At 42.5% G+C, this 22,491-nt stretch overlaps 1 protein-coding gene across 4 annotated transcripts in view; it reads right to left on the bottom strand.

Moving 5' to 3' along the window:
• Positions 1-22,491, bottom strand: part of rnf213a (ring finger protein 213a) — a 37,388-nt gene that overhangs the window by 7,763 nt on the left and 7,134 nt on the right. For 3 of the 4 annotated variants that reach the window (XM_061748361.1, XM_061748360.1, XM_061748358.1), the window contains 39 exons: positions 22,318-22,440; positions 21,984-22,167; positions 20,617-20,790; positions 20,381-20,533; positions 19,687-20,306; positions 18,968-19,127; positions 18,673-18,890; positions 18,433-18,570; positions 17,817-17,987; positions 16,380-17,568; positions 15,615-15,796; positions 15,382-15,537; positions 11,726-15,307; positions 11,519-11,643; positions 11,059-11,175; positions 10,864-10,988; positions 10,660-10,782; positions 10,515-10,582; positions 9,777-9,933; positions 9,568-9,703; positions 9,305-9,490; positions 7,679-7,809; positions 7,449-7,606; positions 7,154-7,360; positions 5,887-6,074; positions 5,711-5,819; positions 5,534-5,634; positions 5,252-5,440; positions 4,550-4,716; positions 3,776-3,878; positions 3,226-3,340; positions 2,077-2,278; positions 1,809-2,008; positions 1,346-1,468; positions 1,163-1,273; positions 837-1,079; positions 656-743; positions 505-539; positions 318-418 (listed from right to left, as the gene is read on the bottom strand). In XM_061748361.1, the coding sequence (XP_061604345.1) occupies positions 318-418; positions 505-539; positions 656-743; positions 837-1,079; positions 1,163-1,273; positions 1,346-1,468; positions 1,809-2,008; positions 2,077-2,278; positions 3,226-3,340; positions 3,776-3,878; positions 4,550-4,716; positions 5,252-5,440; positions 5,534-5,634; positions 5,711-5,819; positions 5,887-6,074; positions 7,154-7,360; positions 7,449-7,606; positions 7,679-7,809; positions 9,305-9,490; positions 9,568-9,703; positions 9,777-9,933; positions 10,515-10,582; positions 10,660-10,782; positions 10,864-10,988; positions 11,059-11,175; positions 11,519-11,643; positions 11,726-15,307; positions 15,382-15,537; positions 15,615-15,796; positions 16,380-17,568; positions 17,817-17,987; positions 18,433-18,570; positions 18,673-18,890; positions 18,968-19,127; positions 19,687-20,306; positions 20,381-20,533; positions 20,617-20,790; positions 21,984-22,167; positions 22,318-22,440 (10,658 nt within the window). The remainder of the gene's footprint in view (positions 1-317; positions 419-504; positions 540-655; positions 744-836; positions 1,080-1,162; positions 1,274-1,345; positions 1,469-1,808; positions 2,009-2,076; positions 2,279-3,225; positions 3,341-3,775; positions 3,879-4,549; positions 4,717-5,251; positions 5,441-5,533; positions 5,635-5,710; positions 5,820-5,886; positions 6,075-7,153; positions 7,361-7,448; positions 7,607-7,678; positions 7,810-9,304; positions 9,491-9,567; positions 9,704-9,776; positions 9,934-10,514; positions 10,583-10,659; positions 10,783-10,863; positions 10,989-11,058; positions 11,176-11,518; positions 11,644-11,725; positions 15,308-15,381; positions 15,538-15,614; positions 15,797-16,379; positions 17,569-17,816; positions 17,988-18,432; positions 18,571-18,672; positions 18,891-18,967; positions 19,128-19,686; positions 20,307-20,380; positions 20,534-20,616; positions 20,791-21,983; positions 22,168-22,317; positions 22,441-22,491) is intronic. The other variant, XM_061748362.1, reaches the window with a different exon arrangement.

Below are 22,491 nucleotides of genomic sequence, written 5' to 3'. Positions count from 1 at the left end.
AAAAAAATAATACATTTTGAATAAGCTTAATCAAGAATCTTTGGGGTTTAAACATTTTTCCATGGATTTTCACTAATATTCGCTGTCCGGCCCAATCCCTATCTCTCGCGAATAGGGGGATCCACTGCAGTTAAGAAAGAAAAAAAGTAAAGTTTTTAATTATGTGAACCAATCCTTTGTTCTCATGAGTTCAAAAGACCAGTAACTTTGAACACGTTGCATTGCAAAAAATGGCGCCACAAATTAAGGCATAATCACAGCACTATCAGTCAAAATTCGAGAGGGGTGGCCTCATTGTTGAAGAGTCAGCCACTTACTGCGTCCCAAGTTGATTAAAACCCAGCACAGGGACATGACGTTCCCCACCGATGGGGGCCTTACAGTCAACGCAAAGCTTTGTTTCTGTGGGTCTGCCACACTAGTCAGAAGAGGGGAAAAAAATGTTTAATGTAAATACAAATAGAGATGCAGATACATATTTGGAAGAGAATAAAGACAACAAACCTCTCCAACCAAGCAGGGGTGACCATTTGGACACGCTAAGAAAAGAAAGTTGCGAAGACTAGTATGTTTTCATGTATTCCATCTCTTCAAACTAGAAAAACACGTTTTGTTTTGTTTTCAATCATAATGTTGTCCTTTTTATTGTACTTACTGTACCACGTGATCTTCTCTCGTGTATTGGCCAGCGCTTGCTGAGCCTCTGCTAACCTGTCTTGTGGCATGGTAGGCAAGAAGGTAGCCTAATGTGAACAGAGGAAGCTATTAATTTCCTTTCCCAAAACACTTAGTCAGTTTTTGAACACGTAAACCTTTAGTAATAGGTTTCACTGTACCTGCATGGTTGCAGGTTCCATCGCAAGATGTTGCAGAGGTGCTACAATCTTTTGGTCTGTGCAAAGCAAGACGGCAGCCAGGTGAACGGCCAACACCACGGATGCACAACAGTCCCCGGATGTTTCGGGAGTGACCGCCAAAGGACCGGGTTGGTTGGTTACCAGAACACGGGCAAAGGCCTTGACCTTCGGGTTATCAAGCACTTTGGAAGTGTTGATGAAATCCAGCAGGGTATTGAATTGCTGGAAGCGGCAAACATGGAAAGAAAAAAAAACTCACACCTGACCTCGCCAATACTTGCTTTGCTCCTTGTGTGGGAATCTACCTCTGTATTTTGATGCAAAAGTAAACTGCCGTTTCTGAAGAGGGTGGTTACTTCTCTGTGCAGTGCCAAGAGCAGGTAAACCGTTGCCCTTTGTGGTGAAGTTGTGCAGTCCTATAAGGTGAAAGTAAAAGCAGATTTAAAAGATTCAAGTGGAAACACGAAACGAAAGAGAAACAACATTACCTGACAAATCTTATCTAGGCAGTCCATTCGGCCCTCTGTGATTGCTTTAGCGAATGCATCTCTGATTTTCTTGTAGCTCTCCCCATACACAAGATACTGTTCAACTATGATGGGTTCTCCACTCTGGGTGCAATTCAAATTAAATAGAAGAATGCTTGGAAAAAGACAAAAAACAACACATACTTAGAGCAAGGGTGGGCAAATGTTTGTGCTTAGGGGCTACATTTGATTTTTGAAAAGGTACAGCTGGAACAGGCCATTTGTAGATGAGGGGAAGTAAAATGGTTTAATTTTTTACATTTAATTAACAAATATTACAGAACGCTTGATAATGCAAATACTCAGTGTGCCGGATTTCAGAACAGAGCGGGCCATATGTGGCCCCCAGGCCATACTTTGCCCACCATTGATTTAAAGGCTTTTTTGTTTTGTCGTAAAAAGTTGTCATCTCGGCAAACCAGACCTTTTTCAGAACTTCCTCGGGAAACAGCCAGTGCTTGTCATCCATTTTGAGAAGTTCAAAGGCAAACTCCACTCCACGTTGGCTGATTATTTTACGAACCAAGTAGACGCGATACCAGTTGTTGCCACTGCGGTTACACAAGTTCGCCACACTCTCCAAGAAGTCGTCGCTTTGACTCGGACCTTCTCCGTGTGGCATTTCTGTCATAATGGCATTGGTCAAACATGACACAGCATGCCGCAGCCTCTCATCGACGAGAATGGCTCACCAGTGGCAATGATGGTCGCTGCTAAATCCAGGTTCATACGCAATCTTGCCACCTGCTGGAGATGCTCCACTGTGACCACCGCTTCCTCCGCCGCCGACGGACTGAGCGAACGCAGCACCTCCATTAGGAAGGCCGTTTCGCGGCGCATGCACGCCTGCTTGTCCGTGTCCGACCTGAACTGGAAACTCTCAAACATGGAGTCCTCCATGTGAGATCAGGATTGATAAGAAATTAGCTATTTGGCAGTGTGTTGCGGAATTTGCATATACATATCAAACAAGGAAACCATGGGTTTTCTGCAAGTACTCTGGCATCCTCTGATATCCCAAAAACATGCACGTTAGGTTATTGAAAGAGAATTTGCTCATAGGTGTGAATGCTTGTTTGTCTTTATGTGCCCTGTGATTGACCGAGATTCGCAGGGGATAGTGAGCCCTGCCTTCAACAGTAGCGTAAAATGTTAATAATTTCCCACATTAATACAATAAACTTTGATTGTAACAATGCTTAATAGCACTTCAAACTCATCTTACAATTAAAAACATTTTAATTAATGGCTTACAGATTTCATCTTTTAAAAATGCAACGGAACTGTTGGAAGTGCACATCATGTACATGCAGCGAAGACTCTCCATAACTTCCACTAACAACCCAGGCAAAACTTAGATCCTCCCTTACATACGAAGCTTGTTTATCAGTTGAGATGCATCACTTCAACATACTTCTTTAACACCAACTACTGTACCACTTTCGTATTTGGACATGGCTTTAGCGGCATCTTAGGGCATTTCGAAGAAGCAGCCAAACTGTGAATAAGTGAGTTTTTAAAGAATAGCTGGGGATAGTTTCCACAGGAAAAAAAATGCAAACACTGTATGTGAAGTCGTGAACCTTATTTCCTGGGACAATGAAATTAGCTCACAAACTATAGACGCAAATAGCTCCACTCCTTTTATAATAATAATAATAATCTCCCAGTGGATAATTCTTTCCTTTTAGTGTGGCCCTATACTCCTTTGTACGTTTTTATTTTGTGGGGTAAAATAAAATAAAATTTAAATGTTGTGTTGATTATCATATCAGACCCTAATGATAATCATTTCATCTCTGTCGACAGGAAGTTAGAATTGCTACAAATAAAATGTATACCTGCAGGCACTTTAGGTAGAGGCAGTAGAGTTTGGTTTTGTCCCTTTCCTCTAAAATGTGGCACTGCTCCACAGCCAGCAGGTGGTGCTGCAGGTAATCTTTCACATCGTCGAAACTGTGAGGAATTGAAATTTACGGCATGGTTCAGTGGGGTAAATGCATACAAACTCCCCCTTCTGCTCAGAAAACAGTCATGGTCGACAATCCCAAACGTTAAACCTGTTCAATATTTCTGATCACAACTCCTTATGTCTGTGGCAACCAACGAGTTGGGCCGCGCTACGGACTCCGTGAGTGAAATGGAACGATAGCCAATTAGGAAATGACCTAAAGCTTGAAATACATATGAGGAGCAATTGGTTGGGTTAAGTGTCTCACAAGTCATTCACCACAGGGGAAAATGGCAAGGAGAAGAGTTTGCAGCTGCAATGTATTTACCAAACCAGCTAACAGTTAGCTTTGATCATTGTTATGTGTGTACCCCGCTTTAAGAACACTATTATAATGACAGATAAGAAATAAATTATGTTTTGCCATCCTGGCACCTCACCTGTACTTCAGCAAGAGTTTGAGCACAACCGATCTAACCACTGGGTTTTTATCCGCTGAGTCATCAAACGGAGAGAGCACCTTTGTCCTGATTTGTCCATCCGCTGTTAAGATATGAACATTGCCTTAAGAACTAACGTAGCAGTGAAAAAGACGGATGTGTGTATTAGGCATGGGCATTATAAATGATGGGTCAGTTTATTAATACTTGAGATTGCTGATTAATTGTACGTCGAACCAAACACGACCATGTGGATTGTGCTGGTTGGCAGGAACCTGCACAGGCGCTGGTGAGTCAGTCTCAACTGATTTGTTGTCGCTGAAAGAACAACCTGATGTTATGTGGAGAAGGCCAACAGACACGTGGCTCCTCCAGGCAGCATTCATCTGCTCCATACCACATTGGCATGGAAACAGGAGTTCAGAACATTCAGAGAGCAATTCTTCCTATTGTGGTTGAAGGTTCCATTCAGGACAAACATTTATTCTGATGTCCACCGAAACTGAATGTGTTCTTGCATCACTCAAACTTTCCTGGTAATCAGTGTTTTGACAATCATGCAAACTAAACAACAAACCAACCAACCAACGTAACTCACAATGCTTCAGATAATAATAATCAGGTCACCCACACTGTTCAATCAACTGTTCATTTTCATATATAAACCGTAGTTACAGCGTCTAACAGAGTAGGATCCACGGTTTAAGGAAATACGGTATTGGATCTAGGAAACCCCTAAAATGGATGCAAACAGTACAAGCAAGTATGTCCTACCCCTGAGAATAGGAGCGGCGCTGGCTTCCACCAATAGAAAGGAAAGCAAGTGGTGAATGACAGCTGGGCATGGAGGAGCGTTGTCCTTGAAGCACACACTAGACACCAAGTCGATGAAGAAAGCATTGCACTGATTCCTGAACAAAGCGTGCTGTTCAACTCGAATCCTGCACAGATTGTACAAGGGTGACAATGAAAGCAGGGCAGGCCCTGTACAAGTGTTTAAAAAACTTTCAGAGATTTGTTTATAAACATACATACTGTACATGTTTGAATATTATTGCTGAAAACATGTACAAAGCCTGGGAACTATGTAGTACTCTGTACTATTTTTTCACATCAGTTTTCCTGACTTTTTCTTCCAGCGCCTTCATTCACATCAGCAGTTGTCCAGCACAATTGCGAAGTAGTTGCTAGCTAACCACCTATGCCTAAACCCCGAAAATGCATCTTCCCTCTGGATAGTCCGCTGGTCTGGCTACTTTAGAGCGCCTTGTTGTTGGCCGTGAGTGTCTGCACATCATGCAGATAAAGGTGACTGAGCGAGGAGTATGGAATTTTGTTTAATTAATATATTTAGATTTTTTTTTTTTTTTTTAAGTAAGACTTCACATGCCTGCATGTAGAACTTTAAATTCCAATTCACACTGCTAAGTGAAATTAATTCATTTTTGTTTTAAGAAAAGCTCCGCCATCACCAACCTTAAGTCCTCAGAGGGAACTGGGTTAAAATCGTCAGGAACTGCCTGCTTACAGTCTGGACAGACATGCATCTGACAGGGAACCAAGCACCTTTTAATACACGAAGCACAGAAAATGTGCTCGCAGGGCAGACTGATGGGATCTTGTGGGTCTCCCTGACACAGCAAGCACCAAGGGACCGAACTGAACCTGGATGGAGTAAAAATGACAGAGCAGTCGTAGAGTAGAGCGCAGAGACAGTGGGAGGCACTCTAAATATGAACCAACATCGTTAAAATGTACCTGAAGATTCCTTTGAGAGCTTCATCTTTGCAGGTTTTTAGCAAGCGAATCATCGCTTCGAATGGCTGCTGACATTTAAGGTCAGAATTGTTCTCGAGAGCCTGAGAAAGAAAAAGGTAATTCCTTTTTTATGACGCCTGACTTTATCCATTAAATGGAGACAAATCCCTCACCAACCTGGTTGAGTAGTTGCACGTGCTTCATAATTAAAGGTGTTATCTCCCTCTGTTGTGTCTCAAAGTGCTCCACAAATAAGGACAAAGAAAATATCCGATTCCACTGATCTCTGAGAAGTAGGAGTAAAGAAATTAACGTGTTTGCTCATGAACTCCTTTCTTTTCACCTTGACTTACCGGACCCTGTTGACAATCGTCTTGCGCCTGTCTTGGTAGTGTCTCACACTGTCCTCCGAGCAGACCAGCTCAATTGGAAACTTGAGTTTGTTCACCCGCCTGACCCAGGCTTGTCTTTGGGCATCCATCTCCCAGAGTCTGGGCTCAAGATACTCCAGGCAAGCAAGAGCAGCATACACGTCAAGCACCTGGAAGATCACGGCAATTGATGTAAAACCCTGCAGATTTTTGAATCACCATTCGCAAACTCATCTACACGCAAATCTTTCAGTAAAACATTACTACAACTTTCCCCTTAAAAACACACTTATCCTTGTATTTTTGTGCACTCTCTCTATCACTGTAAGATGCCCCCCAAATGTCCTGCTCCTGAGGGTTGGACTCAACCAAGGCTGCCCTTTGCCACTGATTCTATTCATAACTTTTATGGATATAATGACTAGGCCCAGCCGAGGCATTGAATGGTCCGGTTTGGTGGCCTCAGCATCTCTGCTCTGCTTCATCAAGCCGCAATCTTCACCTCTCGCTAAAGTGGTTTGCAGCATTGTGTGAAGCTGTTGGGATTAGAAGGACGGCTGTGGATCAGTCGGTTGAGCGGGTCGCCTAGTGACCGAAGGGTCGGCGGTTCGAATACCAGCTCCACTGGAGTATGAGTGTGTGTGAGAATGTGAGTGCTCCTCCGCATTGAGAGGAGCTAGATAAGGTGGCTCAGGCATCAGTTTAGGTGTTCCAGTACATCCTACCGGGAGGAGGCCCCAGCGAAGACCCAGGACACGTTGGATAAACTATGTCTCAACACTACCCCAAAGCAAAATGCTGCCATCACTGTGCTTTACTGTATAGCGTTCGTTTGGTGGTATGCAGTGTTGTGCTTGCCCCAAACATACATTTTGGAATTATGGACAAGAAGTTCAACCTTGATTTCAACACTTTAGATTGGTCACTAATTTGTAAAAATAACACACACACACACACACACACACAGGGGGATTGACCAGTACTATAGATTTGTGAAAAAATATAAAATTGACCAAATTTGGACCCAGCGCCAGCGATTATACATTTTGTCAAACTTTTGTTTGGTAATTTAAAATATGTGCCTGGGCTCAGTCAACGTTGGGAAACACTGGTCAAGACATTGTTCATGTGATAAACCTATTAACCACTTATTAGTAACTGAACATTAATTAGGGTGGGGTGTCCAATTTCTATTCAACAATTTTTACAAGCAAGGGTTCACGCTACACAGCAATAAATATAAACTCACCAGCTCATCTCCCTCGCTGAACTGATGACGCCTTAAGAGGTCGGCGGTCACCTGCGGTTCAAGGCTGACCATTATGTAGAGGTTCTGCAGTCGGTCCTTGGACTCGTGATAGGCAGCATGGACCCACGGAAGCAACGGAACTGCATCCATGGCACCGAACTGCGAGCGCAGTTCATTGACGCAGCTGTTCAAAGCCATATCCAGGAGCTAAAGCATGCGAAGAGTATGAATGAATGAATGTATGCATGCACACAGTTGTACTAACAGATGTGATCAGTATCGTAAAGACATCAACCTGCACGTCCTCCTGACGGGTGACATTCATAGTCAAGAAGAGAAAATCCTGTAGGTAGAGCTGAAAGAACTCAGACTGCATCTCTGGGGTGTCTTTCGCGATGTACTGTCCCAGTGGTGTTTTGGAAAAGTATTCAAAGAATCTCTGTTGAGTATGACCTAACAAGACAAATCCTAGGTTAATTAAGTAAAATGACCAAGAAACATGATCTTTCTGTCGTGGGTCATTACCTTCATTTTGAAGCACATGAACCCAGAGCTCCTCTAAGTAGTCCTTGATCCTCCCACTGAAAGGCATGCTGAAGGTAAAGGCCCTGCCTTGGGCTAAGTAGTTTCGTAGGAGAATTGTTCGGGTCTTTGAGCTGTTTGAGAGAGAAAGTCACTAAGACTTGATTTGAATGTTCCAAAATGGGTCACACGTTCAAAATGAAATGTATGCAGTAAGGACAGCGGAACATTCAATTCTCGCTCTCGCAAATTTGATATTTCAATGACCAATGAACATCTGATTACTCGATGTTGCTGGGGCAGTATTTGTTTTTGGTGATGTGCCACATATACCCTCGCTGTAGTGTATGAAGTGCTGTGTCCGCGACTAAAAATGCTTTTACAGTGGTTCCTCCATTAAATTGCGGTTTATGTATCACAGTCCCACAATGTCACAAATTGTTTTGCGTAACATTATGTGCTTGTCTATCGCAGAAACCCTGCTATAAGATGTGTGTGTGTGTGGGGGGGGGGGGGCTTTTTATGTCAAAAATCATACATACTGATTAAAATAGAGTATAAGGAGTAATGAATTTAGTTGGTCTTAGTTGATATTTTCATTCGTTTAGGCTGATTGGCTACTGGTAACTTCACGCTTGGATTGAACACGGTTTTGTTTTAAGCTCTACAATCCCCCCTTAAGCATCCTGCCTCTTTGATGGCTTCTGGTAGTGAGCCTTAGTGTCCTCAGACGAAGATACTGACCATTTAGGAAAAAACTAAACTGATGGATACGCTTCAGGGAGGATGGTGTTACGCAGTCATACCTTTTGCATTACAGTGGATAGGAAAGGTGCCTGTCCATGAATAGCAAAAATCAGCAAATAATTGACACTCCCTTATAATTGATTATAATAATTATAAAGCGAATAAGCGGGTATCAGGTAAAAAAATAAATAAATAACATTTCTAAAAACACTAAAAATAAACGGGAACGGTCCCCCCGTTCCCGTTTATTATTAGTGCAAATAACGGGAACGGTCCCCCCAAAAAATTCCACATATAGGTGAATGTGTGAATACGGAATCACAAATATCTGGGGGTCCTCTATACTGCCATCTAGGAGTATTTACAACAATTACTGCATTTTCGTTTCATTTTGTGCTGGCAATTTTTTGGGTGTGGGTAAAATACTGTATGATGAGAATGTAAATTGAAAAGTGTGTTTGAATACTTTTAAATGTGTTTAACGTCTGTAGGAGAGGTGAAACTATACTAAAAGAAAAATTCTATGGTCTTTCTAAATCGTAGATTTGCACGCATTTTATGTAGGTCTGAAATGTATCCACTGTGATAACCGGGGGTTCACTGTACTGCCTTCATGGGCGCTCACCTTTTTCATTCACACGAGTCTGGCGTATTTTGAGGTAAACATGACTAAAACACTTTAAAACGGTTTCAAATTGTGAAAACTGTCTCCTTTAAATTTTCTACACATTTTCGATTTACAACAAAAAAAGCTTCTGCTTATCATTTGAATTATTGAAAATACAATTGATCTTAAGGGGAAATTTTGTTTCACCAAAGTTCAAGCACTGTTGTAACAGTCCTATTTTGGAGGTTATGGTGTCCATTATTGCTTCCACCTACTCAAGCGATGGCTGTGGAATTTCCAGGAAACTTTCATCGGCGAAGATGTGTAACCACAGCCTCTTCACAGAGGCACTACAGTCGTCTCTAATTAAGATGTCCAGGTTTCGGTCAGCATCAATGACTGAAACCATTTGAGCCAAGACAGGGGTCACCACAGCCTGAATGCGCTTCCATAAAGAGTGGCTGAAATGACCCAAAAGAAAAGGTCAAACCCTCTAGAAGCAAACACAAATATTGCATTGTGAAGGGGTGCCACTCACCAAAACGTACCCCCTTCTTGTAAGGCATCAACATTAGAAGCCACCTTGATGACCCAATCCTTTGTGGAAGATGAAAAGTTGCTTTCACTCGCTAGAATTAAGTAAAGACGCTTCTTCACAATTTGCAGGAAGTCACCTGCCAAGAGTAAGGAAGTGTAAAGGACACTGATGGCAACCAGGGAGACCATAAGAAAGTAAGTGGATAATACCTGTGACCTGGTCACTGTCACTGAGAAGCTTCAGAAGCGTCTCAAGTCTTTGAGTGCTGCGGCCACTGCAGCCTTGCTGGTCCCTGAGCATGCCGACCGCACTCTGCACACAGCTTCGCACCAGTGCTGTCGTGTCTAGGGCCGTGTCATCTTGGTACTGCATGGTGACAACATTGTGGTCAAGAAAAAGCAAAGCATACAAACTGTGCATAGCGAGCCCATTTCTTCCAGCCCGATTTTGAGTTGACGGCATTGACTGAGACATTGACTGAGCGTTGACGGCATTGACTGAGACAAACCTCTCTGCGCTGTGCACAAAGGTGTTTTCCTCTCTTCCTGGCTTTTGTCCCTCTCCACTACCACTTACTGTATCTCAACCCAACTGGTCAGGGAAGACGGCCGCCTCACACCGAGTCTCGGGTCTGTTTGCGGTTTCTTCCCTCCTTGTGCCTCGTGCTTGCTAATGTAGGGTTCAGTTGAGCTACCAATGAGGGAGTAAGTCAAATAAATAAATTGACTTGATTCGACCATTTCTGATGGGATGCCTTGGGATCTCTCACGCTAATGTGCAGTGACACAATTGCTGGGAATCACTGACCTCAGTGGTGCTTTGGCTTTTGATTGACTTAAGATACAAAACAACACTTCGGAAATTGCACAGCACACCTTATTTAACGTTAAAGCAAAGGATAAGAGTCGGTTAATGAGAGGTTTGTATTCCTAGCTCTGTATACTCACATCTTCACTTGTCTCTGCTTCCTCCTTGTTCGCGCCACATGAATCACTCTCCTCACCTGCCTCCAGAGCTGTTAAAATATTTCATTTGTTTCGCGGCGCTACATATTTGAAGTCAATAAAAGGATTACAAATAAATACCCCTGACCTTGAGGTTGGCTTCTCTCTGTTTCAAACAGCTGGCAAATTGCTGTGTTTCGCAAGGTTCTAATGCTTGTAACGATGTCCGTTGGCTGTCTGAGGTCATCTATATGCACTGAAGTCCAGGGGCCTGCCAATGTTAAGATGTCCTGAAATGACTCTTGGGCTATTTACGTCAAAAGCACTAATGTGCAAGTTGAAGTGATCATACCGCCATGAAATCCAACATAGCAAGTCCCTCCTTGAATCCTTGGAAGCCTGGTGATAAAGTAGACGAACACCCTGCAGTTCAAGCCCTCTTGAGTGATCTTGGTGATTTCATTTATGGCTGAATACCTACGATTGGGTAGCAAAGCTCAGTATTGCGCAACCACAAAAAGCATGGCAAAAAATGGTGCTTGCTTACTTTGCAGATGCAATGAGATGGGCACTATGAGTGCCCTCTTTGAATTCACTCTGAATGATCAGGACCTTGTTGTAGGGTCCGTCATGGATGACTTGTTTTTCAGCAGTGAGGTAGTTTCTACGAGAAAACAGCATTTGGACTGCCTTCATCACTTCAACAGCACGGTACAAATAGAATAAACTGATCCAGAGCCTGCAACTTATCCTCGCAACATACAATACTATAATTGTGTTGCGATTATGTTGTATTGTCAAAAATCAAGAGTTGTATAACTCACTTCAGTTATTTAGGAAATGACGCATGTATGCAATCACCTTTGTGAACAAACACTTTGAAAAATCTCGTCTATTCAAATGTCTACATAGAATTTAACACAGCAGTATGTATTTGTGGTTACTGTGTGCATCAAATATCGCTAAACTGTGTTCATATTAGCTTGTTAGCCCTTTTATCCACAAACCTAATTTCCTTCAAGAAGAACTGTTCCATGTCAAACTGCTGGAGTGAGAGAAGCTCGACACTTTGCAACATTTGCTCCAATGGCTCTAAGTCTGGTGCAGTGAGAAGTCTGGAGAATGTTGTAACCTGTGGTTTAGAAAGCAAGTCGGTTAGACTTATGAAGATTAAAAGCTGTGTGAGTTATCAGGAGCTGGGATGGTAACATTACCTCTGTGAAGGAGGAAACGCTATGGACTTCCTGTCTTGTATGAGCAACTATGAAGTCAGCCAGGCAGCTGTTGTTCTGATCTTCAAAATAGACATTTGCAAGATCTTCACTATCCCCACTGGGAAGGTCTGTTAAGTCCAACCGCACCACTGAATCTGGTGTGGCACACTTGAGCAGTACAAGTTTAGCTTTGTGGAGAACTCGTTGCTCGGCATCTGAGATTTCAATACCATCCTTACTCTTCTCGATCACTCGATGGATCACAGAAGCACAAGCGTCTGCATGGTAGCCAATGAAGACGTCTGAAGGACGGTACTTGTACCTCTGAGTCATGTCAACAGAAACAAAGCGCCTGACCCATTCCGTTAATTTCTCGACCATCCTCTCCTGCGCAGTTGTCAGGACAGTATTGAAGTCCAGGTAGTGTTTCTCCAGTCTATTGATGAGAGGTATTGGGAACTGTTTGTAAACCACCCCACTTTCCTCGATGACAATAAGTCGGAAGTTGTTGTGCACCCTACACTTGACACGATGGGTTCCGAGGCCAAGGTCCACATATTTCTGTCCTCCCAAGTAGACATAATATTGGTTGAGGGCATCATAGAGACTTTCATAGAGGTTATGTAAGTTCAGAAGCACAACAGTTTGACCTGTCTCCATGCAGATCTTGATTCTGTTGATGCTGCGGCAGACTTGAGTGTACTCCTGATCTTTTGGAAAGCTGGATCCAAAGATGATTTCGGGCTGACCAATCTCTGAAAAAAACGTTTGCTGCAAAATCTGGAGCGCGGCATAATTTCCGGTTAGTACCAGCAAGTAGCGACATTCTTCCTCCTGTCCAACTGTCTGTATGTTTTCTCTCACAAACTCAACGGCACTGATGTTCTCCGGGTCAAATGCAATGCGAAAATCTTCATTGAAAATAGATATTGCATCCACATCATTTTTGCCGCTGAAATTCCTCAAAATGGCTTTCGTGACCTCCTCATTGGTGGGCTTTCGTTGGAATGTTTTGGCCACTGCATAAACCATCTTAATCAAGCTGTAATAGTCACGCAGGCCGAAAAATCCTTTGCCTTGGTTCTGGACAATTTTTATGTAGGCTACTGCAAAATAGGGGAAGAATTCCCTCACCTTCTCCAAAACCATCACATCACATGAGCATATACCTTCTGCACTTTTAATCAGTTCTTCTTCATTAGGGTCGCCTCGAGAAACAAATATGCCTCTGTTCATCTTTGCGGGGTCTAACGCCCAGTTGGAAATGCCAATGAATCCAACTTTTTTATGTTGCAGTGGCTTATCATCAATGCAACCGTCTTCCAACAATGGGTGAAGGGTTTTAAGTGGCATCTTTGGGGAGTCTTCAGCCAGCCCAATCTCATCAAGGACAACGACTGAAATGTACTCATCAAGATCTTTTCCTTCCTGAAAGCGTCCGCATTGCCTGAATATATTAATGATGCCTTCTGGTTTAGAGTGGGGGCTACACTGGAAGGACACCAAATGAATCTGCTTAAACATCTTGTAGAGGTCAGAGTGTGCGGCCTGGCCTTGCATTGCATCGGCCACCAGGGTTTTAGACAGAGATTTTGAAGTACCAGGTTTTCCAACTAAGAAGAGAGGGATCCTCAGCTCAATGCAAATAACCATCATAAAAACATTCTCTTTGAGGGCGGCATTTCTTGCAATTGTATCGGCCATTGGTACACCACTTAGGAGTAAATCCTGCATAACTGTAATTTCCTCCCTTATTTTTGCTGGACTGTACTCTGGTGGTAGACTTTGGCTGACACACCGTCTGTAATTAACCTTTTGTTCAAGGCAAGCATGGTAGCACACACCTAAGGCCATGATTAGAGACCACATTACAGGATCTCGCTCCTTAGGGCCGTTTTGAGCGCATTGTTTTTTTCTGTTTTGAACACTGTCAAATTCCTCAAGCTCTGCAAAGAAACGAGAGCGGTTGTCGTAAAACCAAACAAAAGCTTGCATACAACGTTCGACATCTCTCAGGCTGACAAAGCTACATTCATCAGTCCTTCCCCGCATGTACTTCTGTGAGGCAGAAAGAGCCAGAGTAATCCATTTGAAGTAGTTCTGGGCAATGTTTTGGTTTTCCACAACTCTCTTTACGATCTGCTCAATGTATATTTCCTCTGTCTTATCATTTAACTGGCCAAAGTCCCACACCAAAGGGATCATGCTTGGTGGCAACGCTTGAACTCTGTACACAAGCTGACGGAGAGGAATTGAGCCTAGTTTTTCATCCGTTTCCTCAGCCCGGACTCTGTACCCAAGACCGGCAGATTCCAGCCTTTTGATCATCTTATCGGTGTGCTTTCGATAAGGGTTACATGCTGCAATGATCTGCAGTCCAGTGTCAGCTAACAAACTTTCCCCCTTGACTGTCTTGTCACATAGGACCTCTTTGATACTACTTATGTCCTCTGTGGTGTTCGCCTCATCTAAGAAGAGAATAGAGTCGAATCCGTGGTCTCGTTTGTTCATGGAAGCAATAGCTTCTGCTTCTCTTACTTTGACGTAAATCATTTCTGACGATGTTCCTCCATGCACTTTGACCAGTTTCATGTTTTCAGCATCAACGCCGCTCCTGCGCAACTCACAAAGATATTTGATGAGTCTTGTCTTCCCGCATCCTGTCTCTCCCATGATGATGATAGGGATGCCACACCTGAAACGCATGTGAATTGCCAGCATCTTCAGTAAGTTGTCAGTCGTAAGCTCATATGTTTCATCTGGGTCAAGAGGCTTTTTGATTCCAAGAACATTGCACAGTTGCTGTATTTTCTCACTTCTGGGTAGGCTATCGAAGTCAATGTTAAAAGGAACGCCCTGATGTTGCAGGCCATTAAACAATGCCTTTGACATAACATTTGTTTTAATAACGTTTCCAGATCTCGAATCAACTGCATCAAATGCATTCTGTGAATTGGGCCGAATATTAAACCCAATGAAGGTCATGGAAGAGTGGTCCTCATTAAAGAAGATGTAGGGATGTGGTTCCGTTTCCCATCTCTTTCTGATCAAAAAAGGAGCTAAGTCCTTGCCTTGGACAGCCTGGACTGTTTGTAGACTGCCGGGGCTCTGGTCAGAGATACCTAGCGATTGTGTTGCAAAGTCCCTCGCCATGATAATCATAAAATCCACCACAAATGTTTTAAATCCATTGAGGATGTCTCCCGTTAAATCGGAATTACAGAAAACAGATGTCTCGCAGTCTTTTAGCTGCAGGTTTAGAAACCAAGTAAAGTTTCTAAGTTCCGCCCAGGATGGGTCCACAATGCCACAGTAAATGAGAAGCATCTGAAGACATTCCACATGCGACCCTTCGGCAACCTTGTCCGTATAACTGAACCGATCAAGACTAATGTTGTTATGGAATCTTTTGAGATACTGGTATGGTCGCTGGAAGGCTGCACTCTTGAACACTTTGTCATCCATCAGTGGGTTGTCATTGGGATCTTCTTCGTTCTTCACTGTGAGCATCAGCACGTCTTTCGGTGCCCGGCAAATAATATTTGGGAACACGTCTGTGATTGAGCTGATTGAGGTATTAGTCTAAGACAACAGAAGAGCCTAAGGTAAGCAAAGTTTTACAGTCAGATGACCGTGCAAGTTGTCAAACCTCTTACCTGCGCTGAAACATTTTTGCTTGGCTTGACAGTTTCTTCTAAAAACTCCATGACATACAGATCCTTATCATTGCACTTCCAGGTGTTACCCTCAGAGTCCATTAGGTAACGCAGAATCAACAACTTGAATAGAAATTCGTGGATGCCTTTCTTTACCTTTTAAAACAGCAGAAATATCCATTAACACAATACTATCAGCATGGATAAAATGTAACAAAATGCATAACAATTACCGATGAAGTAATGTCGAAATGGAACACAGTGAGTTTTTTCTTTTTTGTGGCGTTCAAAAGAGTCTGAAGGATGGCATCCTCGTCGACACTGGGTTCAATCAAGCGAATGCATTGCATCCTTGGTCGTTCCTCAACTGAGTGGTTCAGTTTTTTGTAAAGCCTCTGGATATAAAGTGATTTACCTGAAATTTTGAAAACCATCATGATCAGAAGGATACTTTTTCACCATGTGGCAATTCCATACAAAGAAATATCAAGGTATTGTATTTTGTTCACACATGCAGTTTGGTGCTCTTCTCTGGACCATTTGTAAAGATACGCTGAGCACATTTGGTGTTGTTCACTTAGTGGCCACGCTGGCGTTTTAATCAATGAGATGAAAGGCAGCGTAGTTAAAAAAAAGATGGTGTCAGGAAAGTATTTGCATTTCTGCTGGGTTGAATAACATTCTTATTTTATTTAAATGTTTCTACTCAAACCAGCGGAAATCAGGGAAAAGCTTCCGCAACATTCAGCCTCACAGACTGTGGCAAGCGGCAGCGAGACAGCCCTGATCATACTTCGTACTATTAAATATTAGCAATTTCTCTCGACTTTTAGCTGTCATTTCAACGCTGCAATCACCAGAGTTCGCCCCATGTGGATGGAGACCCACCTCTTTTAGTGGTCTCAGTCAGCTTGTTTGGGTTCGGATGATAGTTTTCACATGCAAAAGTTTGTTTAAACAGAATCAAACATGAAGTGTGAACACAAGCTTACACTCACCAACACCAGCCCTTTCAGATGAGACAGTGCCAACGCAGAGGCGATCTTTGAATACAGCTGCTGCACTGTATTGATCTGGTGGGACAACATAATGCTGGTGGAGGAACCTTTGGATGTCGGCCAGTGACGTTTGAGGAACAATTTGCAACCGGTACTGACTGAAAGCTGATGGAAGATAGGTTTCTTCTCTTTCTGAGCTACAGAGAATAACAAGCCTGTAATCTGTCGAGCTCTGTACTTTCATGCGCTGAAAAAATTTCACAACTTTACAGCTAACATCATACATAAGCAGCTCCCCGTACAGGAGGCAGTATATCTTCTTCCCTTTGCAACCTGGCCTGAGGCAACGTCTGAGGAAGAGCTCCACCTCCTCGTAAGTTGTGGAGGAGTTGCACAGCAGGACCTCGTCGTAAGTTGGCAGCGGCTGATCTTTGCTGGTCATATAAATGGAGATGCAAGAAGTTAAGACTGCCGTGTGAGGGCAAACAATGAGGTTTGGATTTCCAGCTTTTATGCTTTTCGGGAGCTCTCTTTCAACTTTCTCTTCAGAAACATCGTCCTTCTCAACCAGCATTTCAAGCAGTCTTCCGAGACTTTGTATGTCAAGAATGTGGGGAACAACATCCTCCGGGTCTTTCATGTAATTATTCCATATCAGATCAAACCTTTGAAATCCATTTGCTTGTTCCTCAGGATCCAGTTCCATACTTGGGTCTGACATCAACTGGAACTCAAGTTCTTCAATTTGTTCTTTTGGTTTGGTGAGGATTTCATTTTGAAGTTCATGCCAGACACCCGATACATCTGAGGCAGTGCAGTGTGGCTTAATAAAGGACAGCATCATGAGAACTTGATCAGCCACATGTTTAACGTGTTCTTCTGACAGATTGCTGCATAGGTAGAAAATCTGTTCTGCTGTGAAGTAGTTCAAAAAGTGATGCTGGGATCTCTGTTTGTCCAAATAATCCAACCAAAAGTGCAGGATGTTCTCCATTTTCATGCAAAGGTCAGGAAGGCGCTCCTCAATGGTGACAAGATTAAAATTCTCCCCCAGGTTGAAGTCCATCACAATGCTGAGTTTCTCACTGGAGCAACACTGGATTTGAGCTTCCCAGTGTCTGAACAGAGGGTTTCCAGCAGCATAGAGAGCAATGAAAGCCTCCGCTAGTCTTTGAACACCAGCAAAGACCTGAAATGAAACATTTGAACAGGTAAAGCTTAGATTGATACAGCTACTATAAAGTCACAATTTTATTTGAGTGAAGAATTTTTCTTTTTTTACTGAATCACATAAAATGTCAGTTGTAAGAAAAAATGCAATTCAAAAGCACTTTGGGCTTTGAGAGACTACTGCAGTTTTCATTTTATGGAGCTTATTTAAGTTGTTGGTGCCCTACCATCGTGTTCATGTGCCCCCAGTTAGAAATACAGTCGTACCTCTGTGAAGTAATTCATTTCCTTCTGTCCCTGATCGCCTTTCCCAGACATGAGCATCAGTTTGTTCTGCAGCTCCCGCACATCTTCCAGAGAATAGTAGCGCGTCTCGCACTCTTCCTTATCCTCCTTGTCCTCCAGAATCTCAAGTTTCAAAGTGGTGTCGAGACTCACCTGTGAGTTACAAAAAGCACATTTCATACATACATACATTCCAGACCCACCCGCAATAGGTGAAAATCTGCAATTTAAAGACCATACGGTGTTAAAAATATTTATGTCACACTTAAAAACACACTTTTTAAACACGATAAATTGCAAAGTATGCATTTCACGAGTTTCTGTGCGAGTGTCTGTGGTCGACCGAACTCTTGCTTATTGTGCTCATTGTGTTTATGTTTTTCATTGTTCTCCCAACGTTAAACGGCTGACGAGTGCATGGGCAACTGTGACTTTCTAACATGCATGGGTATTACAGTGAGGCAGTAAATACACATCAAAACAATTGCTATAAACTGTGGAATAATGCGATATAGTGGGAATTCCAGCGATAGGCTAAATAGCGGTGGAACACTGTACAGCCATGCGGTGGAATCAGCAATGGAGTTTGTTAATTTACCTTTTTTCCACTCTGTGCACTGATCCAGTAGATGCCCTTACTGTTGATGGCTGACGCCAGAGACATAGAAGACAGCTCCACTGAGCCATGACTATCCTTTACTGTCTTCAGCCATTCCAAATGGCGGCCACTGTCACGCTGAAAAAGAACTCGTTTTATTATTATTGTCTCATTGAATAACCACTTGGCTACATCTTATTGCGTAATAGTAAATCTCTCTTTTTTTTTTTTTCCTTTTACCATTTTTTTGGGAAGGTTGTTGTCTTTGTCTAATGCTCTCCAGAGTTTCTTCAAAACGTTTTTGAAGGCCAGAAAACCTGAGTCTGGATGAAGCTCATACAGGACAGGAGAGTAGCCGAGAATGGCGTCATGAAAGCAAGCCACGCGATCCACCTCCATGTCATTCTCTCCCGCAGAGATGGAAGCCAGTTCGACAAACACCTTCAACTCTTTGAGATCTGAAAGTAGTCAGCATTTTTCAAACGGCCTGGCCTTGATGAGCTTTGAGATATTTCCTGGAACTCATGGTTGTTACCTTTCAGTGCATCTTTTACCCATTTTATAAAATGGCCTCTGCGTGTCAGCTCTTTTAAACAAAGTCTACGAGGCTCAGTGATGTCCGCCAGATCCCTCTTGGCCCCTATCAAGTCATTGTCAATGCACTGAAGCTCCGACACTTCAAAGTCTGCATGACTCTGAAAGAAGAACACCATGAAGCAAACAATGTTCAGGAAAGCTTGAGGAAAACCTTCATTGAGTTGTTGAGAATACACTGGAACATCAGGTGTGATTGGAAATGTTATAACGAGTGGAGAATTAGAACTGGAAGTAACTGCCAAGTGAGAAAGCGGAACACACATTGGCTGCTCAGTCCAAGAAATATTTTCAAAGAGAAGCGTTATTGGGATAAATTAAAGATATTTCTAGATAAATAGTGTTTTGAAAATAACAATAAATGAACTGAATTTGAATTCGTTATTGGGCTTTTAAAACACATGAACACAGTTAATAGCAGTTTGGTGAAAGAGCTCTTTATATATTGTTTAATATCTTCTAAAAACACAAAAACTGACCCACAACCTGCTTAAAAGATCTACAGTTGAGGAAATAAACATCCCGTGTTACTAAACAAGGAAATTGCTCAATGTATTGGTAATTCCATAGCCATTATTTGCAATGGAAGATTCTAATTCTAGTCGGATTGTGTTTGACCTTGAAGGTTCCACTGTAATAGCAAATAGATATAACACTTACAACTTTCAACAATGTCTCCAGCACGCTGAAATCTCCTTCAAGACAGAGGGTCCCTTTGACCGCCATAATGACCTCAGCTGAATCCACGGCAAGATGGAGCTCGTGATATTGCTCAATCTGTTGAAGCCTGGTGTGGATCCACTGCTTATCTGTCGACATGTCAATTCTACACATGATGTCCAGATCTCGTGCGAGCTGTGCGTACTTGCCCCTGTAATTGGTGAAAAGCCGCTGCACCTCCTTCAGCTTTATACTGCCATTCTTCAAATGTGTGTAAATATCTGTGTAAGCGGCAACGCAAGGCTTAAAAATATCGGCATGAATCTCATTAAGTGTCAGTGTTGCGCGTGGTACGTCTTCCTCAACGGGATTGTCCTGCATGACGTCTTCCCTGCCCAGGAGTTTGCCTTGTTCCTTCCAGCACAATATAAATATGTGGCTATCGTTTAACTTGTACAAGACATCTGACATTTGTCTGATTTCGTCATTTATTTTGAAGTAAGTGACAACACCGGCCGTAGCAGAGGGAAGTTGGTCAAACGGGTGAACCTCCATGAAAAGGTCTAGGGCCATCATCTCTATGTTGACACGGCATCTCTCTTCCATGTCACGGACGTCAACTGAAATAAAAAGGGATAAAACAAACATTACATTCACTGCAAATGCTTGATCACGTTCAACTTGGTCTTCGTACCCGCCATGTCCTCGTCAAGGTGACGGATCATTGTGAGCAAGGAGTCCACTTGCTCCTTCTGAGTATATACCGCTTGAACTTCACTTTCTCTGCACTTCAGAAGCCTTGTCATTTTACCAGTGTCCCTGTGTTGCTCATTCTCGGACAGACAATCTAGTGATGACAGGGTTCACGAAACACGTTATGTCTTTTATCATGTCTCCAGCAGTCTTTCATGAAAAGCAGACGACCATTACCGATCTTCAGCAGTTCTAAGAGGGCCTCTCGACTTGCCAAAAGGATTCTGAGCAGCTTCACTGTAATGTTACCCTTAATAAGCTGATTTTTGATGTTTCTCAATGTTGACACGGCAAAAGTGATTCTGTCTCTGGCATCATCAGTGAGTTTGTCAAAAAGGTTTTCCTCTGCACCTGAAAAGGCGAGAAATTGAACATTAGTAGCCCCTTTAAAACTGCCTCTCAACCTACTGACAAGTTTTAGCATGTCAAACTCAAGGGCCAGCGAGACATGATCCGACGCCACCACGTCATTTTACGTGGCCCACGAAAGCAAATCCTGTCCATCAACTTCCATGATTTTTCAAATTGTCGTATGTAATAAATAATGTTAAAATATTGAAAGCCTATTTTGTTACCGATCCTCCTTGTTCTAGGAACTGAAAAACCTACAGTGTTATCCTTGACTTCTGATTTCAAACTTGGTTATCCATGACTTTGTTGTGTATATGCGATAAACATGAGGCGATTTACCATTTATATACTTTCACAGTCATAATGGCCCTCTGAGGAGAACTACAGCGTGGCCCGCGACAGAAATGAGTTTGACACCCCTGAGTTAAGAGTCTTTAATAATCCTAACATGCATGTTTTTTAAATGTCGGAGAAAACCAGAGTACCCAGAGAAAACGCACACAGGCACGGGGAGAACATGCAAACTCCACACAGGAATGCAGAGCCCAGATTTGAACCCTTTTGAACTGTGAAGCGGTTCTGCTGACCAGTATCCACCTTGATGTTTATTCACACAGATATTTGAGAATTTACAAATTTTTAAAATACTTTGTAAAAGTTTTTTTTATTACATAATGGTGGACATGGGAATTAACAGTTGCATATTTCACAAAGATGCAACTTAAACAACTATAAAACTTGTCATGTGGTACTGAAGTGCAGTTATATTGTTTTAAAAAAATAAAAAATAAAAAAATAAATAAAATAAAAAAAATCACAGCTTATCATGGAATGAAACAAATTGCAGTTTCTCTTCCCTTTTCTCTCAGCCGAGTAGCGAGATACAATCTCCGCGCACAAAAAGGTTAACGCATCAGTTAAATATTGGCCAATGTCTATTTATTGGTGATGCGCTATAATCGGCCCGATTTAAGCTTATTAATCAGTTGGGCTGTAGTTTGAACGCTCCTCCCCTAGAGATTTGATTCATCGATTAACACGAATTTGCAATTTGTGTGTGCAGCTAAAGCAAAATGGAGTCCCCTACTTCTTTCAAAACTGGAGTCAATTAAAAAAAAGAATAAATCAACCCATCTCACATATATAACAGTAGATTTTCCTCAAACCTGATCAATGAAAAAATGAGGGATTACCATATAGCTGAAAAATTTGTCCGGCAGCAGTCCAGGAGAGAAGGTACTGAAGGACCGTCTCTTTTTTTTCTTCATAATTTCCTTGGTGGTCCCTTGGCCAGGAATTTGTGACAATGGCTGAGACAAGTTTCACGAACTTGCCGTTCATCTTGAAATTCTTCAACAGTTGGCCCACTGAATTGGTCTGGATAAGGAGGACATTGTGTCGACATACAGTGTCGACACAATGAATTAGAGGAATTTAGCATTTTCACCTCCAGGCTACGTTCTCATATTGGCGACTTGGGGCAAACACTTTGAACATGAATAAGTCGTGAAGAGAGTATACAAATACCTGGCATACAGATGGAACAGCCTCGAGCGCACACATCTCAATAGTAGGCCCGACATGTCGAAAAGACTCATCGAGCTCCTCTATTTTTGAGCAATAAAAATGAATTTGATCCACTGGATTTGCCTTAAACCAAAAACATATCAGACATTCCACTGAATATGTAGTCAAGAAAGT

This window comes from Phyllopteryx taeniolatus, chromosome 16, assembly GCF_024500385.1.
Source record: "Phyllopteryx taeniolatus isolate TA_2022b chromosome 16, UOR_Ptae_1.2, whole genome shotgun sequence".
Classification (NCBI taxonomy): domain Eukaryota; kingdom Metazoa; phylum Chordata; class Actinopteri; order Syngnathiformes; family Syngnathidae; genus Phyllopteryx; species Phyllopteryx taeniolatus.
This window is presented reverse-complemented; position numbering and strand designations above follow the sequence as displayed.